The sequence below is a fragment of the Scylla paramamosain genome, chromosome 15, assembly GCF_035594125.1.
Source record: "Scylla paramamosain isolate STU-SP2022 chromosome 15, ASM3559412v1, whole genome shotgun sequence".
Classification (NCBI taxonomy): Eukaryota; Metazoa; Arthropoda; class Malacostraca; order Decapoda; family Portunidae; genus Scylla; species Scylla paramamosain.
Window position 1 is genome coordinate 10206012 of NC_087165.1, and position 17500 is coordinate 10223511.

Below are 17500 nucleotides of genomic sequence, written 5' to 3' on the forward strand. Positions count from 1 at the left end.
ACACACACACACACACACACACACACACACACACGAGCGCGCGCACACACACACTAAACACACACACACACACACACACACACACACACACACACACACACACACACACACACACACACACACACACACACGAGCGCGCGCGCGCGCACACACACACACATATACACACACACACACACACACACACACACACACACACACACACACACACATTTATCACCATCATGATCATTATTATCTTTCATATCATCGTCATCAGTCACAATCCTTCATACTTAATAACACAGTCTGGGGTTTAGTATCCTGAACACTGTTATTATTATGAAACCAATCAATACTTACAATTATTTAAAAATTTAAGACAACTTTGAAGATATATGATCACAAAACAAGTATATTACGCCATTGGCTTCATTGATGGTTAACTAGAGTAGTAATGTTACTTAATTACTTGTTTATTTATTGCAATGATTGTTTAAGGCTTGTGCATCACGGTCATCAAGCGCGGCCCCTTCCCCGCCTCCCCCCTCCTGTACTTACTCATCTACGCCTGCCAAGACATTGGGCACCTCTTCTTTTGACAACATATCAAGCTCGAGGGGCGCACAACTGCTGTGGTAGCTCATCATTTCCAGAGCTACCTGCAAGAGGTGATGAGGAGGGGGACCTTTTAGAGGAGCAGTGGTCTGGGTGGAGGGAGGTGGCAGGGGAGGGTGGCGGGCGACAGCCTTTTGAAGCAAGACATGAATGGCTTGCGTCCCATGATAGCTCACGGAAGTCCGGTGACGGGGATTTAAAGCATCAGAGAGGGAGACACGTCACCGCTCAGGCATCATCCTTTTGATTTCAACTTTGGTATTGTATGTTTGGGGCACATAATATGGTTCTCTACAACAGATGCACAATTCATCATTTATGTTGATTTGCCAAAAAAAAAAAATTGAGTAATAGATAAATAAATCTACTTTCCTGGAATTGTCAAAAGGCAATCAATGCTAGCCTAAGAATTCCGTGGTGTATCATTAATAGGCCCTGAAAATAGTGAGGAGAGATGGGGACAGGTTAGTAGTCATCCATGGATCAGAGCATGAAAGAGAAAAACCAAATTACTAAATGGGAAACGAGGACACGGCCGCAGACACAGACACAGACGCGCCGCTTAACAGCTTCCTACTTACTCGTCCACCCCCGGGATATGCTTGGTTACGTTTTCAGCTTGCAGGACATCAAGCTCGTCGTCAGAGCAAGAGTTGTGGTAACTGAGAACCTCGAGGGCTACCTGGAAGAGGAGGCAACTAGGACATTAAGATACAGGCTGGCTCCTGAGGCGAGGCGGTGAGGGTGGTGTCTCAGCCAATACACTGACTGTGCTCACAGAAAACAGACAAATAAATATATAACTCCTCTGTGAAAAAAAAAGAAAAGAAAGAAAAGGGCATAAAATGGTATTTTTTTTTCATTCATTTTACAAGGCTGTTTTGGTCTGCCGCATTATTTATTATGCTCGGTAACATTTTTTAATTAGTTGATGATTAGCTAAGTGTAATCTGTACAATCTAAAATGTCTCACTTATAACAGAGCACTGTTCTTTTATATTAAGAAGAAACGCTCAACATATCAACATTTTTGTGAAGTTAACCACAAATCGTCCTCATCTTAATGGAGGCGTCACGCACACTGACATCCCTCCCAAGACCTCCACGATTGTTTGTCCCATGATCAGCATTAGACTCGATGCATTCCGTGCGTGGGGCGCCTTTACCATCCTGTGAAGCCGTCTTGAGGTCACGCTTGCCTGCCATCTCCCCTGATAACATGACTAACTAAGGTCTTGAGGGAATTACAGAGGAAGATATCCCTGCTTGGCTGTCTTGACGCACTCACGCCTCCTCCTCTGGGTACACTGACGCTGTGTGTGTGTATCCTACTTCTCTTGGAGTCTGCTTAGTTTGCGTAAATCATTAAGACGTGTTATTATGGGAAGCGTTGCAAGGAATAAACAGGCACCGCCGTGTTTCTCAATTACATTAAGATTTAAGTTTCGCGCCCTACACGTTTCGAGTGACTCAATACGTTTTCTTTACTCCCTCAACTCACAAACTTGAAACTTCACTAACTTCAATATAATGGGAAACTTTGTATGTAATATATATATCACTGAAAAAAAAGTATATATATATATATATATATATATATATATATATATATATATATATATATATATATATATATATATATATATATATATATATATATATATATATATATATATATATATATATATATATATATATATCCGGTTTTAACTCGCAGTTTTAATGAAAATGGTTTTAAGAACTTTTGAATAATTGGAAACTTATTGGAAGTACAGGACAGCGCAGGAGTAGTGATGCATTGGTGCTCGTGGCGGAGAGAACTCAACGTTGCGATCAGCAAGATCGCGTGAAGCTGGCATTAGTCACTCCTCTGTGTGCTATACCTCAGTTGAATTATAGAACCATATTGCTCACGCTAAGAGAAGTACGTGACTTCTTAATTTAAAAAGTATTTGTGCATAGAAAAGGGTAGCGTTCTGGCGGGACGTAAGAACACGGTTCGTGGGTTTGTGTGTGCGTGTGCGACGTGGTTTTACAATTAAGAGACCGTGATGGCGTTGGGACGGTGAGTTTTATTTATTTATTTTTTATTTTTTTTTTTTTTTTATTTGCTGAAAGTGAATGACGGTAAACGAGCGTGGTTCCAAGTCTATTTGTAGCTCAAGTGTTCGGAACTCTTCAGCGTCCGTGGTGTGTTGGTTCGAGGCACTCTGTGAACGCTCTTGTTATACGCGTGAAGTGTGACCGAGATGTCTTACTGCAGTTGCTGCCGCCAATCTGTCATCTCCAGCTGTCAAATGCAGTCTCTATAGGAAGTGACGTGGAGCAAAGAACAACATGGCGGAAAGGTAAAGTAACGAGTCTGGATTGTCAATAATGAAGCATTTGTACATAATGAGGTGATATGTTATCATACTTCAAAAATTTTAATGTTCTTTACTACTACTACTACTACTACTACTACTTCTACGTTGCAAATACTACTTCTACTACTGCTGCAGCTGCTACTACTACTATTATACCACCACCACCCACTACTACTACTGCTATTATTACTACCACTACTGCTATTACTACCACTTCTATCATTACTACTACTACTACTACTACTACTACTATTGCGTTAATCCTTGCTGCGCCTCCGTGTCTTCTCATTTGAATGTAGAATCACTAATTAGGTAAATTCTTTGTTGCTGATCAAAGTGGAGATCTGACGCAGGTAAGTCTTAACATGTATTCTGAATATTTCCTTTGATTTTTTTTATATATATTGATAGATTTTTCTTTCTTTATGTACATGGATGTGTATGTTTCTCCTGAATTATTTATATATATACAAGAACATAAGAACGCAAAAAAATAAGGAAAGCTGCAAGAAGTCTGTCTACACGTGGCAATCCCAGTATAAGCAGTACCCACCTATATCAGCCAATCATCCCTATTCACAAATTTATCCAATCTTTTTTTTTTTTTTTTTTTTGAAGCTCCCTACGATTATACTCACCAACCATAAGTATGAGAAAGAGAACACGATGGAGTATCAGTTCCCCTTGTTGTCGTCACCTCCGCCATCTGGTTCTCCCTCGGGATGTCTTGTAATCTTAAGTGGAGACGTCTTGATATCTTACTCATCTGCCTATTGATTTTCACCTGCCTGTTCGTACATCAAAGTGAGTGTAGGTGTGTGTATCCATGCATAATTCTTCCCAATACCGTAATTTATCTATCATAACAATAATGGACCCAGTAATCAGGTTGTTAGTGGTGAGTCATTACGTAGCTTTAAAGGAAGATTGGGTGATACTTGTAAGGAAGTAGCACGTGTAGGTTTGATGGTTTCTTGCAGCTTCCCTTATTTTCTTATGTTCCTATAATTGTTCCTGTAATTGTTCTGATTGGTGTGATTGTTGGTTAATTTGGCCTATTGTGGGGCTATGCATACCTAGCAGTTACATGGTTCTCATGCTATTTTATTAGAGACTGAAAAGAACATTTTGAGGGATTCTAGTCAGTAATTAGATTATTGTGTGTATGAAAAATAAATATATAATTTTACCTGGAGTCTCTTCCGCCATAATGCAATAACTATAAAAATAGAATGGGGAGAAAGGTTTAGGGGTTAGATAAAATCAATTACCTTGAAAGTCTCCGTGGAAAAATTTCTCTTTGTATTATATTAGCTTAATTTAATATTTGGTACGATACTTTCAAGAAAAATTTTGATTGCGTTTCATTTTTATTGTGCCCCACGTTTCCCCCCGCTCTTCATATTGTGCAAGTGCGTCTCTTGCTTCCTCCAGGCGCGGCGTGGGCTGCCTGCTTATTAAATTTCACGGCCAATTTGCAGTTTCAATCGTTCAACGAATTTATGGTGAGCCTTGTGTTTCCTAATGATTCAGAGATGTTATCGATTTACTTTGCTTCCTTCACCTCCTTCCTAGTGTATCGTATGTATTTTCAGTTTATTTATGCTACGAATTTATTATTTTTCAACTTCACCCAAAAAGCCTCGATTCCCCACGAGTCTCCCAAGGTTGTCTGAAGACGAGGGTGAGGTATAAACAGAAAACGAGATCCTGGAGAGAGAGAGAAAAAAAAAAAAGAAGAAAAACAAAGAAAAACCCAATACTTAAATGAAGAGTAAAACATAAGACATGGGAGAAATTGCCTTATTAGGTGAAACTGCAGATTTGTACGACTAAATTAAATCACCCGAACTCGCGCAACCGTTGGCAGAGACAGTCCTGCTAAAAAAACAAATAAATAAATAAATAATAATAATCAAGCATAAGGAAAAGAAAATAAATCATAAAATGCCATCCAATATAACATCTACTACTCTTGGTTGTTGTTTCTTACATCTAAAGAACTTGCCGTGTAAAACTTTGCTTAGCCTGGAGATTGCTGGATGAAAAGTAAGATGGAGATATAATAAGTAAATAGGTTAGAGAGAGAGAGAGAGAGAGAGAGGGAGTGGGAGGGGGGGGGAGGGAAACACTCGTGAACCAGTGAATCACCTTGTACTTCTGTTCGGAGCGTCGGATCTTGTCATAGAGCTTCGCGTGGTGGAGGGCGAGGCCACAGTAAATGGCGAACATTTGAAAAGACTCCTCGTCCTCCTGAAATGGGGAAAAAAATAGTGAAGGAATGAAAGTAATGGAAAATGGGGTAACTGAATGACGTGAAGGGAAAGGGGAAGGAGAGATGTGAAGGAGAGTGGAAGGAAAGAAAACGATGATTCATGCCAGGGACTTAACTATTTATGAGTGACTAATGGTGGAGTAAGGTAGTTAAGATTGAAATTACGTCATAAAACGGGAGAAAATGAATGATGTAAGGGAAAAAGGAATGGAAAAAAAAAGTGAAATAGAAAACGGATTGAAATGGAAAACGATGATACATAGCCGGGACTTAATTATTCAGAGGTGGAGTTTGGTAGTTAATCTTGTTACCTGAAGCCTTGGACAGGTGAATGAAAAGTGAGGCTGGTGGTAATATTTTTTTTTTTTTATTGGAAAGAGTGTTTTTTCTAGTTCTATTCTGTGTAATTTTTGCTGCATCCTGACGTGAAGCTGATCAATTAGTCTGATTTTTGCCGATTTTTATCTTAGTGTTTTTTTTTTTTTTTCTTTGATGAATAATGTTGCTGTCTGTAAAGGTCATTATTATTCTGTTTGGCTCTCTCTCTCTCTCTCTCTCTCTCTCTCTCTCTCTCTCTCTCTCTCTCTCTCTCTCTCTCTCTCTCTCTCTGTCATACACATACACACTCATGCGCAACACAGCACACCCACTCCCTTACATCCCACACACACAACACAACAAACGAAAAACCCATTCACCACTTCAAAACAACCTACTCACCCAACCACTCGTCCCCACAACAAACTCCTCCATACACAGACATACACTCACTTACTCACCTACCGCCGCTCACCCACCGCCACACCACAACAACCACATACATACACACAGACAAACACGCACCTTGTTGAACACCCCTGAAGCCTTATTGACCATCTGCATGACGCCAATTACGTTGCCTCGGATGAAGATGGGCATGCACAGGATGGACTTGGTGACGTAGCCCGTGAGTTGGTCCACGGTGCGGTTGAAGCGCGGGTCGGCGTAAGCGTCTGGAATGTTGAGCACCTCTCCGTTCTGAGCCACGATGCCAGCGATACCAGTCCCTATTGCGAACCTGAGGAGGAGGGGAGAGAGAAATGTATAAATTTATTAAGTGGTTAAAGATGGTCAGTGCTCATAGGAGGGGTGGTATTCAGTTTTCATACGAGGATCAGTCCTGTGTGTTTATGACTATTCTTAGACAGGCGTAGACTAATAGGGAATCTGATAGAGGTCTTTAAATGATATAGGGTATATAACAACAGTCACTGCATGTTATGACAAGGAATAATGAGTTCAAGCTAAGTAAAATTACATTTAAAAAAGAAATAGGAAGAAACTGGTTCTCAGTAATAAGGTTGTTAGTGCTGCGTCATTACGGAACTTTAAAAGATGATTAGACAAATCCATCAATGAGGATGAGAGGTGGAAATATGATAGGTGGAAAAAGGTGGTATGTTCCATGATAGGACTGCCACGTGTAGGCCTGAAGACATCTCGCAACTTACCTTATTTCCTTGTGTCCTTGTGCTCTAAATAAATGCATGCATGTAAAAAAAATACTACTGAGATCTTTAAAGTGCTTGAAATAAGAGGAGGAGGCAGAGGAGGAATACAGATATATACGAACATGTGGGGTAAACATAGGAGTATTGAGAGGCTTCTGAGCATGAAAAGTGCATGGAGGAAAGTCTGTGATGTTGAGCGACTTCTTGTTCTAAGCTGCGGTGCTGATTCTTGCTGTGAACTGAGAGGAAGGAGCGGTGAACGATGGAAGAGGACATGAATAGTGAAGGAGGAGGAAGAAAGAGTGATAAAGGAAAAAGAGTGAAAGAAGAGGAAAGAGAGCTGAAGGAGGAGAGAATAAATATAAGAAAAGGAATGAGTGATAAAGGAGGAACAGGGAAAGAGGAGGAAGAAAGAGTGATAAAGGAGGAAAAGTGAAAGAGGAAGAGGGATGAATAAAAGAGGAAAAGTAAAGGATGATAACAGAGAAATAGTGAAAAAGAAAGAGGAAGGGGGTGGTAAAGGAGGAGGAATAGTGAAGGAAGAAGAAGAAGAAAGAGTATTAAAGATGGAAGAACAGCAAAAGAAGAAAGAGAGATAAGAGAGAGTGATAAAGGTGAATAAAAGTGAAGACTGATAAAGGAGAGGGAACAGTGAAAGAAAAAAAGGAAAAAAAATAGTTAAGAAGGGAGACAGAGGAAGTGGAAAGCGTGATAAAGTAGAAGGAAAAATGAAAGAGGAAGACGAGAATGAGAAAAAGAGCGATAGCGATAAAGAAGTAAAAAAAAAAAAGAATAAAAAGATGAAAGAAACGATACATAAGAGAAAGAGATAGGAAGTGCGCATAGGAGGAGTGGAAGGATGATAGATAGAGAGAGGGAGGAGTGAGAGAGGTAATAGAACAGGGCAAGGAAGGAGAATTGGAGGAAAAGGAGGAAAGAGGGCTGGAGGACTGGAGTGACGCATCTACATTACGTAAAAGCAAATCCTCAAATTAAGACCATTATACAGAGTGGCGTCAATATATATCAGACATCTAACGAACAATTCACTGTTTGCCGTTTCTTTTTTTTTTTTTTTTTTTGTCTATCCACTTATCTATTTTAGTTTTCCCCTTCACTCCCCTTGTCATCTTCCTTTCACTTCCCCCTGTCACCTCCCCCTTCCCTCCCTTCTCCTGTTATCTCCTCTCCCCCCCACCCCCCCCCTACTCCTTGTCATCTTCACAAACTTCTCTTGACAATTAAGCTCACTATGACAACTCGCTTTAATTGAAATTGGCTTTAATTGTTTCCTTGTTCGCTTGCACGTCATTCTCTCTCTCTCTCTCTCTCTCTCTCTCTCTCTCTCTCTCTCTCTCTCTCTCTCTCTCTCTCTCTCTCTCTCTCTCTCTTTGTTCCTTGATCTCACCCAGAAAATAAAAATGAAGTGGAACGATAAGGCCATATTTGAGAGAGAGAGAGAGAGAGAGAGAGAGAGAGAGAGAGAGAGAGAGAGAGAGAGAGAGACTCACTACTCCCACAAGACTTTAGACCTTACTTAAATCATAGTTGGCAGCCGCGAGTTGGACCGAGTGAGGGAAGCAAGTCTCTCAATGATTCGCTCTTTCACAGTAAGTTCAGAAGTTGGGCAGTGGATGAAGAGGGCGGAGAGAAAAGGTATCTATCTTATCAGCCGCGATAGATACGTAGTGTACCTATCCCAGTTACTTAATGATTTTCCTGGTTCTTTTTCTGGTTCACTTTCTTTATTGGCTGCCTTCATGCCTTCACATTTCCTTCCTTACTAATCTTGTTCCTCTTTCGTCTGGTATTATATTTTAGTCGGTTCCTTTCTTCATTCGGTCTTTCTCCTCTTTTCTGTTGTATTATCTTCGTTTATCTGCTTATTTCCTTATTTTTGTTCCCTCTTTTTTTTTCTTTTTCTCTATCTCCTTTTCCGTTTGTCCTCCCTCCCTTCTTGTCTTCTTTGTTGTATTTCCTTCTCCCCTTCGGATGTCATCTCTCCTCATTTAGTTCTTTGCCTCCATCCTTTGCTCCTTTAATCCTCCCTTCCCTTCCATCCTACATAGCCATCATGCATCCAATACCTCCTCCTCCTCCTCCTCCTCCTCTTTCTCTTCCACAAGAACAAAGACACGCCTAAGCCAATCCTCTACTTGCTCCCATCACTATTTAACTCCTCCTCCTCTTCCTCCTCCTCTTCCTCTTCCTCTTCCCTCGTCCTCGTCCTCCTCTTCTGTTTTTCATCCTTCCTCCCTCTTCCTCCTCTTTTTACTTTTCTCATTCTGGTTATTATCATCATCTTGTTCTTCCTCGCCCTCCTCCTACGTGACTTTTTTTTTTTTTTCCTCGCCTTCCCTGACTGAAGGAAGCGGTGGGTGGCTGGGGAGGAGCCTTCATCTTTGCTACTTTTTCTTTTTTTTTTTATTGCTAGATAATGCAGTGCCCATAAACAAATCTGCTGCTGTTTGTCATTCCTTTGTATTCCTTTTTGTGGGTACATGACGTCACCCTTCTGCTCTTCTTCCTCCTTCTCCACCCTTCTTCCTGGCCTTTATGTTCCTTTATGTTGCTTTACGTCCTCCTCCTCCTCCTCTTCCTCCATGTTCATTTCTAATTAGTGGGAATAGTTACTATCCTGCCTTGTCACATGACCAGAGAAGATGGCATTGTCGAGTGGGGCAGGGGGATGAGAGGGTTGGAGAGGGAGGAAGGGAGGGGGAGGAACCTAAGGAAGGTGAGGAGTGATCGCAGGGAACGAAAAGAGAGAGGAGACGGATGATAGATGAGGAGTAGAGGTAGTGGTGGTATTATTAGTAGTAGTAGTTGTAGTTGTAGTTGTTGTGTTGTTTTTGTTGTTGGTGGTGCTGTTGATGTCAATCCTTCTGTTGTGCTGTCCATCGTCTCTATAGCAACAGTAAGTGAAGCCAAAAGTAAAAATACCACCTGAGAGAGAGAGAGAGAGAGAGAGAGAGAGAGAGAGAGAGAGAGAGAGAGAGAGAGAGAGAGAGAGAGAGAGAGAGAGAGAGAGAGAGAGAGAGAGACCTCATCTACGCCTCGTTATTATTTCTGGAGAAAACTATATATCGGGTTAGGAAAGAGATGGAGAGGAAAAAGGAGCTGAGAGAGAGAGAGAGAGAGAGAGAGAGAGAGAGAGAGAGAGAGAGAGAGAGAGAGAGAGAGAGAGGGGAGGGGGAAGGAAGGAAAACCCAGGGTAGGAAATTAAAGGGAGAGAGTAGCAGGAAAGAGTGCTGAAAAAAAAAAAGTGGAGGGTGGAAGAGTACGTGCAGGAAAGATAAGATAATGTGAGATAGAAAGTAACTAGGACGGTTAGTCGAGATGTGATGTTTGTGTCTTATTAAACTGATAGGTGGATAGATGAATGATTTGGTGGATTTTGTCATTTTTCCACGTAATCTTTTCATTGGTAGTCTTGCTTCTGTTTTAGTGTCCATATACTTTTCTTTCGCTTTTCTTGTATGATAGGAATTTTCTGCGATGGTGGTAGTGGTAGTAATAGCAGTAGTAGGTGTTGTTGCTCTTGCTTTTGTTTTATGATTTTCCCTGCACTAGTATCATCATGTCACCATTATCATTATCACTAAAATCATCACCGCCATTGCTATCATTATATCACCAACAACATCTTCATTATCACTTTAATAGTACTCCTCCTCCTCCTCCTCCTCCTCCTGCTTCTCTTCTTCCGTTTCGTCTTTCCCATCCTTTCTTCGTCACCCTTCTACTTCATTTTCCCAGCACCTCCTCTTCCTTTCAATTACCTCCTTCCCTAATTAAGTTTATTCCTCATATGCGTCCTGATACCACCTAAAGCTGTTAGATACTCACACACACACACACACACACACACACACACACACACACACACACACACACACACACACACACACAGTTGGTCTCTGTAATGCTAGTAATTTTAATCGTTCTCTTTATTTTTCTTCTACTTTTTTGTCATGTTGTTCACTTAATTGATCCTACTGTTCTTCGTTCTTCTCTTTCGTTTTTTTCTTCGTTCTCCTCTTTCAGATTCCATGTGGGTTTTCTATACAACATGGTAACATTCCTTTTTTTTCCGACAAGCTTCGGCTGGAAGGATGGGTGGGTCGGGAGGAGCCTTCTTCTGTTCTATCCTGCCTCTCCCACTAATAGCGTAAAAATAGTTACCTAAACAGCCTAGTAAGGACTTCAGCGTTAGTTGCTGTTTATACTTCCTTTGTATTCCTTTATATTCCTTTGTATTCGTTTTTTCTATTCTACTCTCTCTCTCTCTCTCTCTCTCTCTCTCTCTCTCTCTCTCTCTCTCTCTCTCTCTCTCTCTCTCTCTCTCTCTCTCTCTCTCTCTCTCTCCCTCTCGTTCTGTCTTAAACTTTTCATGACTTCTCCGCTACTTTTTACCTGTGTCCGTTTTGTATATCACCTTTACACTACTTAGTCATTTAATGAAGGTGGCACGGGCAACAGATATTCCTCTCCTCGTGTGTGTGTGTGTGTGTGTGTGTGTGTGTGTGTGTGTGTGTAAATTATTTGATAAGAATGTTGGATAGTTTTCTGTTCCAAAACAAGCAAAGACGAAGAAAAAATAGAGAGAGAGAGAGAGAGAGAGAGAGGAGAGAGAGAGAGAGAGAGAGAGAGAGAGAGAGAGAGAGAGAGAGGAGAGAGAGAGAGAGAGAGAGAGAGAGGTGATAAACAAGACTAAATATTTTTTTTTTCATTCGCTACATGATAATAAGTTTGCTTAGGTAAGATAATATTCATAAGGTGCTTTGGGTCACTAATTTGTGAGGTGATTTGAAAACAGGAATGCATTATGATATATTGCTAATGTCTCTCGTGTGGCAGGAAGATAAAATTCTGAGGATTAATTAATAAAGGCTGGAGATAAATATTTGTTTACCTTCAGGACTAAAGATTGTCTATTATGAAAACATTTTCTTGTGAGGTAGCAATTATTTTTATTATTATTATTATCAATATTATTATTAGTAGTAGTAGTAGTAGTAGTAGTAGTACTAGTAATAGTAGTGGTAGTAGTAATAGTATGAGTAGTAAGTAATAGTTGTAGTAGTAGTTTTTGTAGATGTTCACCAGTGTTCTATAAACATATAAAAGAGACATCAAGGTAGTGGTTATCAAGACAGCCAGTCAGTGAGTCACCCCTGGCCCCGTGTGGTCTTTTCTCTTCTGTTGCATTGAACCCTGAACTTTTGCCGATGCTCTGTGTCCCCGAGAGGAAGCAGCACGCGTTGGTTTGTGGTCCGAAAAATCTGCTATACAACTCCCAAGCAGCGAGGGGTGAAAAAGAAAAAAAAAAAAGTAATAATAATGATAATGGACTCTGATATCGATCGGTTTGAAATGTGAATGAAGCACCTTCCCTTGATTTGTTACCTTACTGTTGTGTTCCAATAAGTTTTGGAGGGTGTAAATGAGTGTTGATAGTAGTACTTAGTGTAAAAGAATATAGCTCCGAGGAAAATGTTGATTCACTTATATTTTTCTTGTATTTATGAATCACTTACATATCAAGGGAGGGAAAATGTAATGGTATTAGTAACAAAAAATTCGCATGGGAAGGAAAATGTAACAGGAATTAATATGAACATAACATAAAAAAAAAAATGCAAATAAAGAAGCCCCATATCCCGCAACACAGCAACGTAAGGTTAGGATAAAATGCGTGGGATCCCTGCACACGCACCCACACCTTCATTAAACTTAACTTCCTCCCTCCTGAGACTTACCACACCTTGCCTTCCTTTTCATTCATATCTTCCTTCACTCATCTGACTATTTCTCACCACAAGTACACTCACAAACTCACTCTTTCAATCCACTCACTTCGCCTAGACCTTCCTTTCTCACTGTCTTTCCTTCCAGACCTTCCTTCCTCACTATCCCTCCTTCCAGACCTTCCTTCTTCACTATTTCTCCCCAACTCCTTCACCATCTCTCCTCTCCCAGACCTTCCTTCCTCACTATCTGTCTCTCCAAGCCTTCTTTCCTCACTCTCTCTGCCCAGATCTTTCTTCCTCACTGTAACTCTCTTACTAAACCTTCCTTCCTCACTATCTCTCTTCCTAGACCTTCCTTTCTCACAATATCCCTCACCAGACCTTTCCTCCTCACTATCTCTCTCCTACCAGACCTTTCTTTCTCACTCTCTCTCTCTCCCAGTTCTTCCTGCCTCAGTACAGTATCTCTCTCAACCACCTTCCCTTCCTCTCTCCTTCAGTCCACTGCCTCACTGACTCACCTGATCTCCTTGAACGACTGCTGGGGATTGTCTTCACTGCATTCGCTGCCCATGTCGAAGATACGAGCGTACAGTTGTTTGTTCTTGGAGTCGACGAGAAAGAGCGAAGCGCGGTCGGCGTTCACAAGCCTCTGGGCGAAGTTCATCACTTTCATTATGAGGGTGTCCATGCTTACCATGTCCTGGAAGATCGATCTGCGGAGAGAGAGAGAGAGAGAGAGAGAGAGAGAGAGAGAGAGAGAGAGAGAGAGAGAGAGAGAGAGAGAGAGAGAGAGAGAGAGAGAGAGAGAGAGAGAGAGAGTTTTCATTAGTATTTGATATGAGGGGTGAAACAGAGGCAAGCATGTCTTTATCTTAACCATGTCTACCTGTTAATTTTCACAAGGGATAAACAAGTACATTTTTCCAACCCTCTCCTTTCACTCATTGGGCCTATCTTATATATATATATAATCAGACGGGATGGATAGGTAGATGAATAAATCACTCCTTCCTGACCTCCTCCTGTCACTCACTTTACAACGGAGAGGATGAACTCATTGAGGGTGCGTTGCTTCACCATGCTGTGGTAGAGCTCGGCGTAGTGCAGCGCGATGCCGCCCCACACCAGGTACGAGTTGACGATTTCCTCGTCCTCCGTGTGGAAGGACTCGCTGCCTCGCCGTCTGTACAGCTCTAGCACCGCCGCCAGCTCCCCGTCACTCTGCATCACCGCCATCACCAGGGCGTGGTGCACGTCCTGTTCCTGTCCGTGGAGGCGTGGGCGGGTGAGAGTGGCAGGTGGCAGGGGTGTAGGTGGCAGAGCGAGTGTTTCATGGGACTCTGTATTTTTATATTGTATTGAAGAGAGATGAATAAATTTTGGAGTTCGTGCAATGTGGAGTCGGTAGTGTGTTAGAGAGAGAAAAGAAGGAAGGCATGTTGGAGATGAGAGAGCAAAGAAGGAAGGGATGACGATGGGAGAAAGAGAGTAATAAAGAAGGAAGGGATGTTGGAGATGGGAGATAGAGTAAAGAAAAATGGATGTTGGAGAAGGGTTAGTATAGAAGAGAGGCCTGTGTGGTTGGCAGGCTTGAGTTATTAGCTGATTGGTTGAGGTGGTTGTGTGGTGGTGGTGGCGGTGGTGGCGGTGGTGGTGGTCACAAAGTTATTATTGTTGGCGTGGAAGGAAACCGCTTTGTGTGGCGGACAGGTGAGAGAGAGAGAGAGAGAGAGAGAGAGAGAGAGAGAGAGAGAGAGAGAGAGAGAGAGAGAGAGAGAGAGAGAGAGAGAGAGAGAGATCCATTAGGCTGAGACGCGAAAAACTTAGTGTGTTAATTAAGTTCAAGTGAACACATCCAGCTTTGTGTTGCTGTAAAGTAGTGCAGACGATCCGTGTCTGTACGTGTGAACTGCACCCCGAACACGTGATCTATAGGTACACTATTGAGTAATACTGAGTAATACTGAGTTGATTTCGTCCCAGTGTCCAATAACTATTCTAATTATGATTTGAGCTACAGATTCACGGGCCTGTCTGCCAGCACACCCACCTACGAGATACAGACCGTCACTTCACCGTCAGCTGGCCGAGAAGGGGTGGGCGTAGGCGTGCTGTCAGGCCTGGAGTGCTCTCTTCTGATCTTTCATCCTATCATTTCGTTGAATTTGCCTTCACATTCCTCTCCTCTTTTTCATAAGGGTTTCGTATCCTAACGAGGTATTTTTTTATTGAGTTTGATTTCTTAGCTCCAGTATTTTTTTATAGTTTGTAAAAGGAATTTGTTACTATGAGAGACGTAACAAGACATTCCAGAAGCGGATATAATAATTTCGTTGTCTTTTTCCGTTTTTTTTTTTTTTTTTACAAGGAAGAGTGAGTGTAGGGGAGATAGTGTGGAGGGATATGCACCAATCTTTCCTTGACTGTTTTTTTTTTCGTTATGAATGAAACGTTCCTATATAATATGTAACTTTATATAGGAAAAAAAAAATAATAGTGAAAGGAAGATGAAACCATAATAAATCCTGAATTCCGCTGGTCACTTGAAGAAACCGACATGTTCTTACTATCGCTGCTGGTGTAAGGGGCGTGTGGTAGATACCTCAGCGATCAAACATGGATTAAACACACTCAAAAGCACTACAATCATCACGTATGGCTAAATAGGTCCCCTTCTAATCCTCATGACAACACGTGAGAATACAAACACATTATTAACACAACTAGCACCTTGAGGGGAGTACTGCATGACATAGATAACTGACTAAAGAACAGACATGCGGCAAGAAGCAACTCACCTCAGCGAAGGGGCATCCTTTGGGGAACCTCGGGTCAGTGATGGGATAGGTCACCCGCACCGCCTGGCGAGAGCTGGCGACCCATCCACACAGCCACTCCCCGCCCATCACCCCGCAGCTCCACCCCGTGCTGTCTCCTTCCCTGCTTTGATCAGATAAAAAGGACAAGTGAGTCGGGAGGCAGAAGGTGAGGGACGTTTAATTAAAATCAGGTAACGCAAATAAGAAGGATATAATAATGAATCTATTATTATGCGCCAGACAGTTGAGGTGATGGAGTCCGTATTTTGAAACACTACTGCGTATCATCTTTATTATACATTCAATAGTCTCTAGCAGAAGTTACACGGGTTTCTCAGAGTGTTTTTATGGCTCCCCTGACAGATTATCAAGATTTGTATATAACTGACAGGAGAAACGCTCTGATAACTGGACTAATCATCTGTTTAGTCTTGGAAAACTGTTGTGGTGAGAGAGCAAAGCGTTACTGAATGCGAGTATATATAGCGCTATAGTGAGCCAGGTCAATGAGAAGAAGTAAATTTAACCTTCATACATACACACACACACTCTCTCTCTCTCTCTCTCTCTCTCTCTCTCTCTGGCTGGAATATATATTTTTCCCTTTTTATTCCTGTTTATTATCCTCTTCCACACATTTTTACTCTGCCACACTTTTGCCGCCGCCCGACGGTGGTCACGTGGCAGTTTGTTTTTCTATTTTCTTTTTACATCGTTTCTTGTTCTTTTTGGTTTAATCAATAAGCCACTATTTTTTTTCTTGTATTTTTGATACCTATCTCATTTAAAATTTTTCAAATGATTATTTTTTTTCTTCCCCTTTTGTTTCTTTTGTGTATTTTTATTCTGTCTAATCGCATGAAAAATCCAACGTGGAATGCGAGTCAGTCTCTCTCTCTCTCTCTCTCTCTCTCTCTCTCTCTCTCTCTCTCTCTCTCTCTCTCTCTCTCTCTCTCTCATTTGTCACTCATACCATACGTGAAAATTATCATCATTATCCGATATAATTACATGACAACATAAGGAAGCTGCAAGAAATCCTCAGGCCTTCTCGTGGCAGTCCCTGTATAAAACATATCCACGTATCATCCCCATTCATAGACCTATTTAATATTTTTTTTAAACCTCCCTATTGTTTTGAACCTAGCGCCTTTATTAATGAATCCCAGTCATCTACCACCTTATCAAAGAAGCTATTGTACTTTAGGACTTCCCAAACCTTCTGTAATCATCTTTTGTTAGTTCGTCGTTTTTTATGCAGTTATAGAACAAAATTGTTGTTGGTCTATCTTCTGCCCCGTTGTACATCTGTTTGTCATCTATCGCTCCTCATAACTCCTTTTTTTTTTTTTTACCCCGTCGTTCCTTCCCTTATCGCTTTCCTATCACCTTTTTAACTGTTCACTAATTATTTACCTGTCGAAGTATGATCCCTATTCACCAGTTTGGTCAAGAGTTATTCGCCAAAATAGATATATCACTGCCTCTGAAACCTATTGTAGTTTTATATCCCGAAACTATAAAATTTTAACATTCCATAATCCCACACTACGGTATCTTCTTACTCATTAAATTCCCTCACGTGGACATTCATAAACTTACGTACAATATCGCTACGTATGGTTCACTCCTATACATGCTCCAGTAACGTGCATACTCTCTTGTGTAAATTTGGCTGTCTGTCCATCTCTGTGTGCTTTGATTTGTTACTGTTTGTTTTCCTTCAGTCAGTCTGCCTGTGTCTGTTTTATTTGCCTCAGCCTCACGTCTCCCTTTCAAGACTCATATATATCACCAGTTCCTGTGGGGTATATGCTTCTCCCTCCCCTTTATTGCTTCAATTTTCATACATATTGGTCCAGGAGCAAACCTCATTTTGTCAGAGATGCTTGCATGAGTCCCATGCAACAGGAAAGTACGTAGAAGCAAAATAATGTAAATCAAAAGTCTTGTTAACTCCACTTTTTTTTTTTTTTTTTATGAATACTGGCCCGTAAGAAAGTGTAACTTCGCCAGGGATGCTCGTATGTATCCCATGCGACGAGAAAAGTCAGTAGTAGTGTAAATCGTAAATATAAAACAAGTAGAGTGATATAAATCTGGACTAACTCTGCGTTCTTTTTCATCGATGTTGATATTGGCTCAGAAGCAAGTCTAGTTTGCAAGATACCTTCATGGAGAGGAAAGTACGTAGTAA

The 17500-nt window shown here is 41.2% G+C and overlaps 1 protein-coding gene across 11 annotated transcripts in view; it reads right to left on the reverse strand.

The window, feature by feature from the left end:
- The window catches only part of LOC135107406 (probable 3',5'-cyclic phosphodiesterase pde-5), a 154482-nt gene that overhangs the window by 9807 nt on the left and 127175 nt on the right, over window positions 1-17500 (reverse strand). For 9 of the 11 annotated variants that reach the window (XM_064017244.1, XM_064017243.1, XM_064017240.1 and 6 more), the window contains 6 exons: window positions 15283-15427; window positions 13518-13747; window positions 13003-13197; window positions 6082-6295; window positions 5115-5216; window positions 541-641 (listed from right to left, as the gene is read on the reverse strand). In XM_064017244.1, coding sequence (XP_063873314.1) covers window positions 541-641; window positions 5115-5216; window positions 6082-6295; window positions 13003-13197; window positions 13518-13747; window positions 15283-15427 — 987 coding nt within the window. Of the gene's footprint in view, window positions 1-540; window positions 642-1178; window positions 1280-5114; window positions 5217-6081; window positions 6296-13002; window positions 13198-13517; window positions 13748-15282; window positions 15428-17500 lie in introns of all 11 variants that reach the window. The other 2 variants (XM_064017238.1, XM_064017239.1) reach the window with 2 other exon arrangements.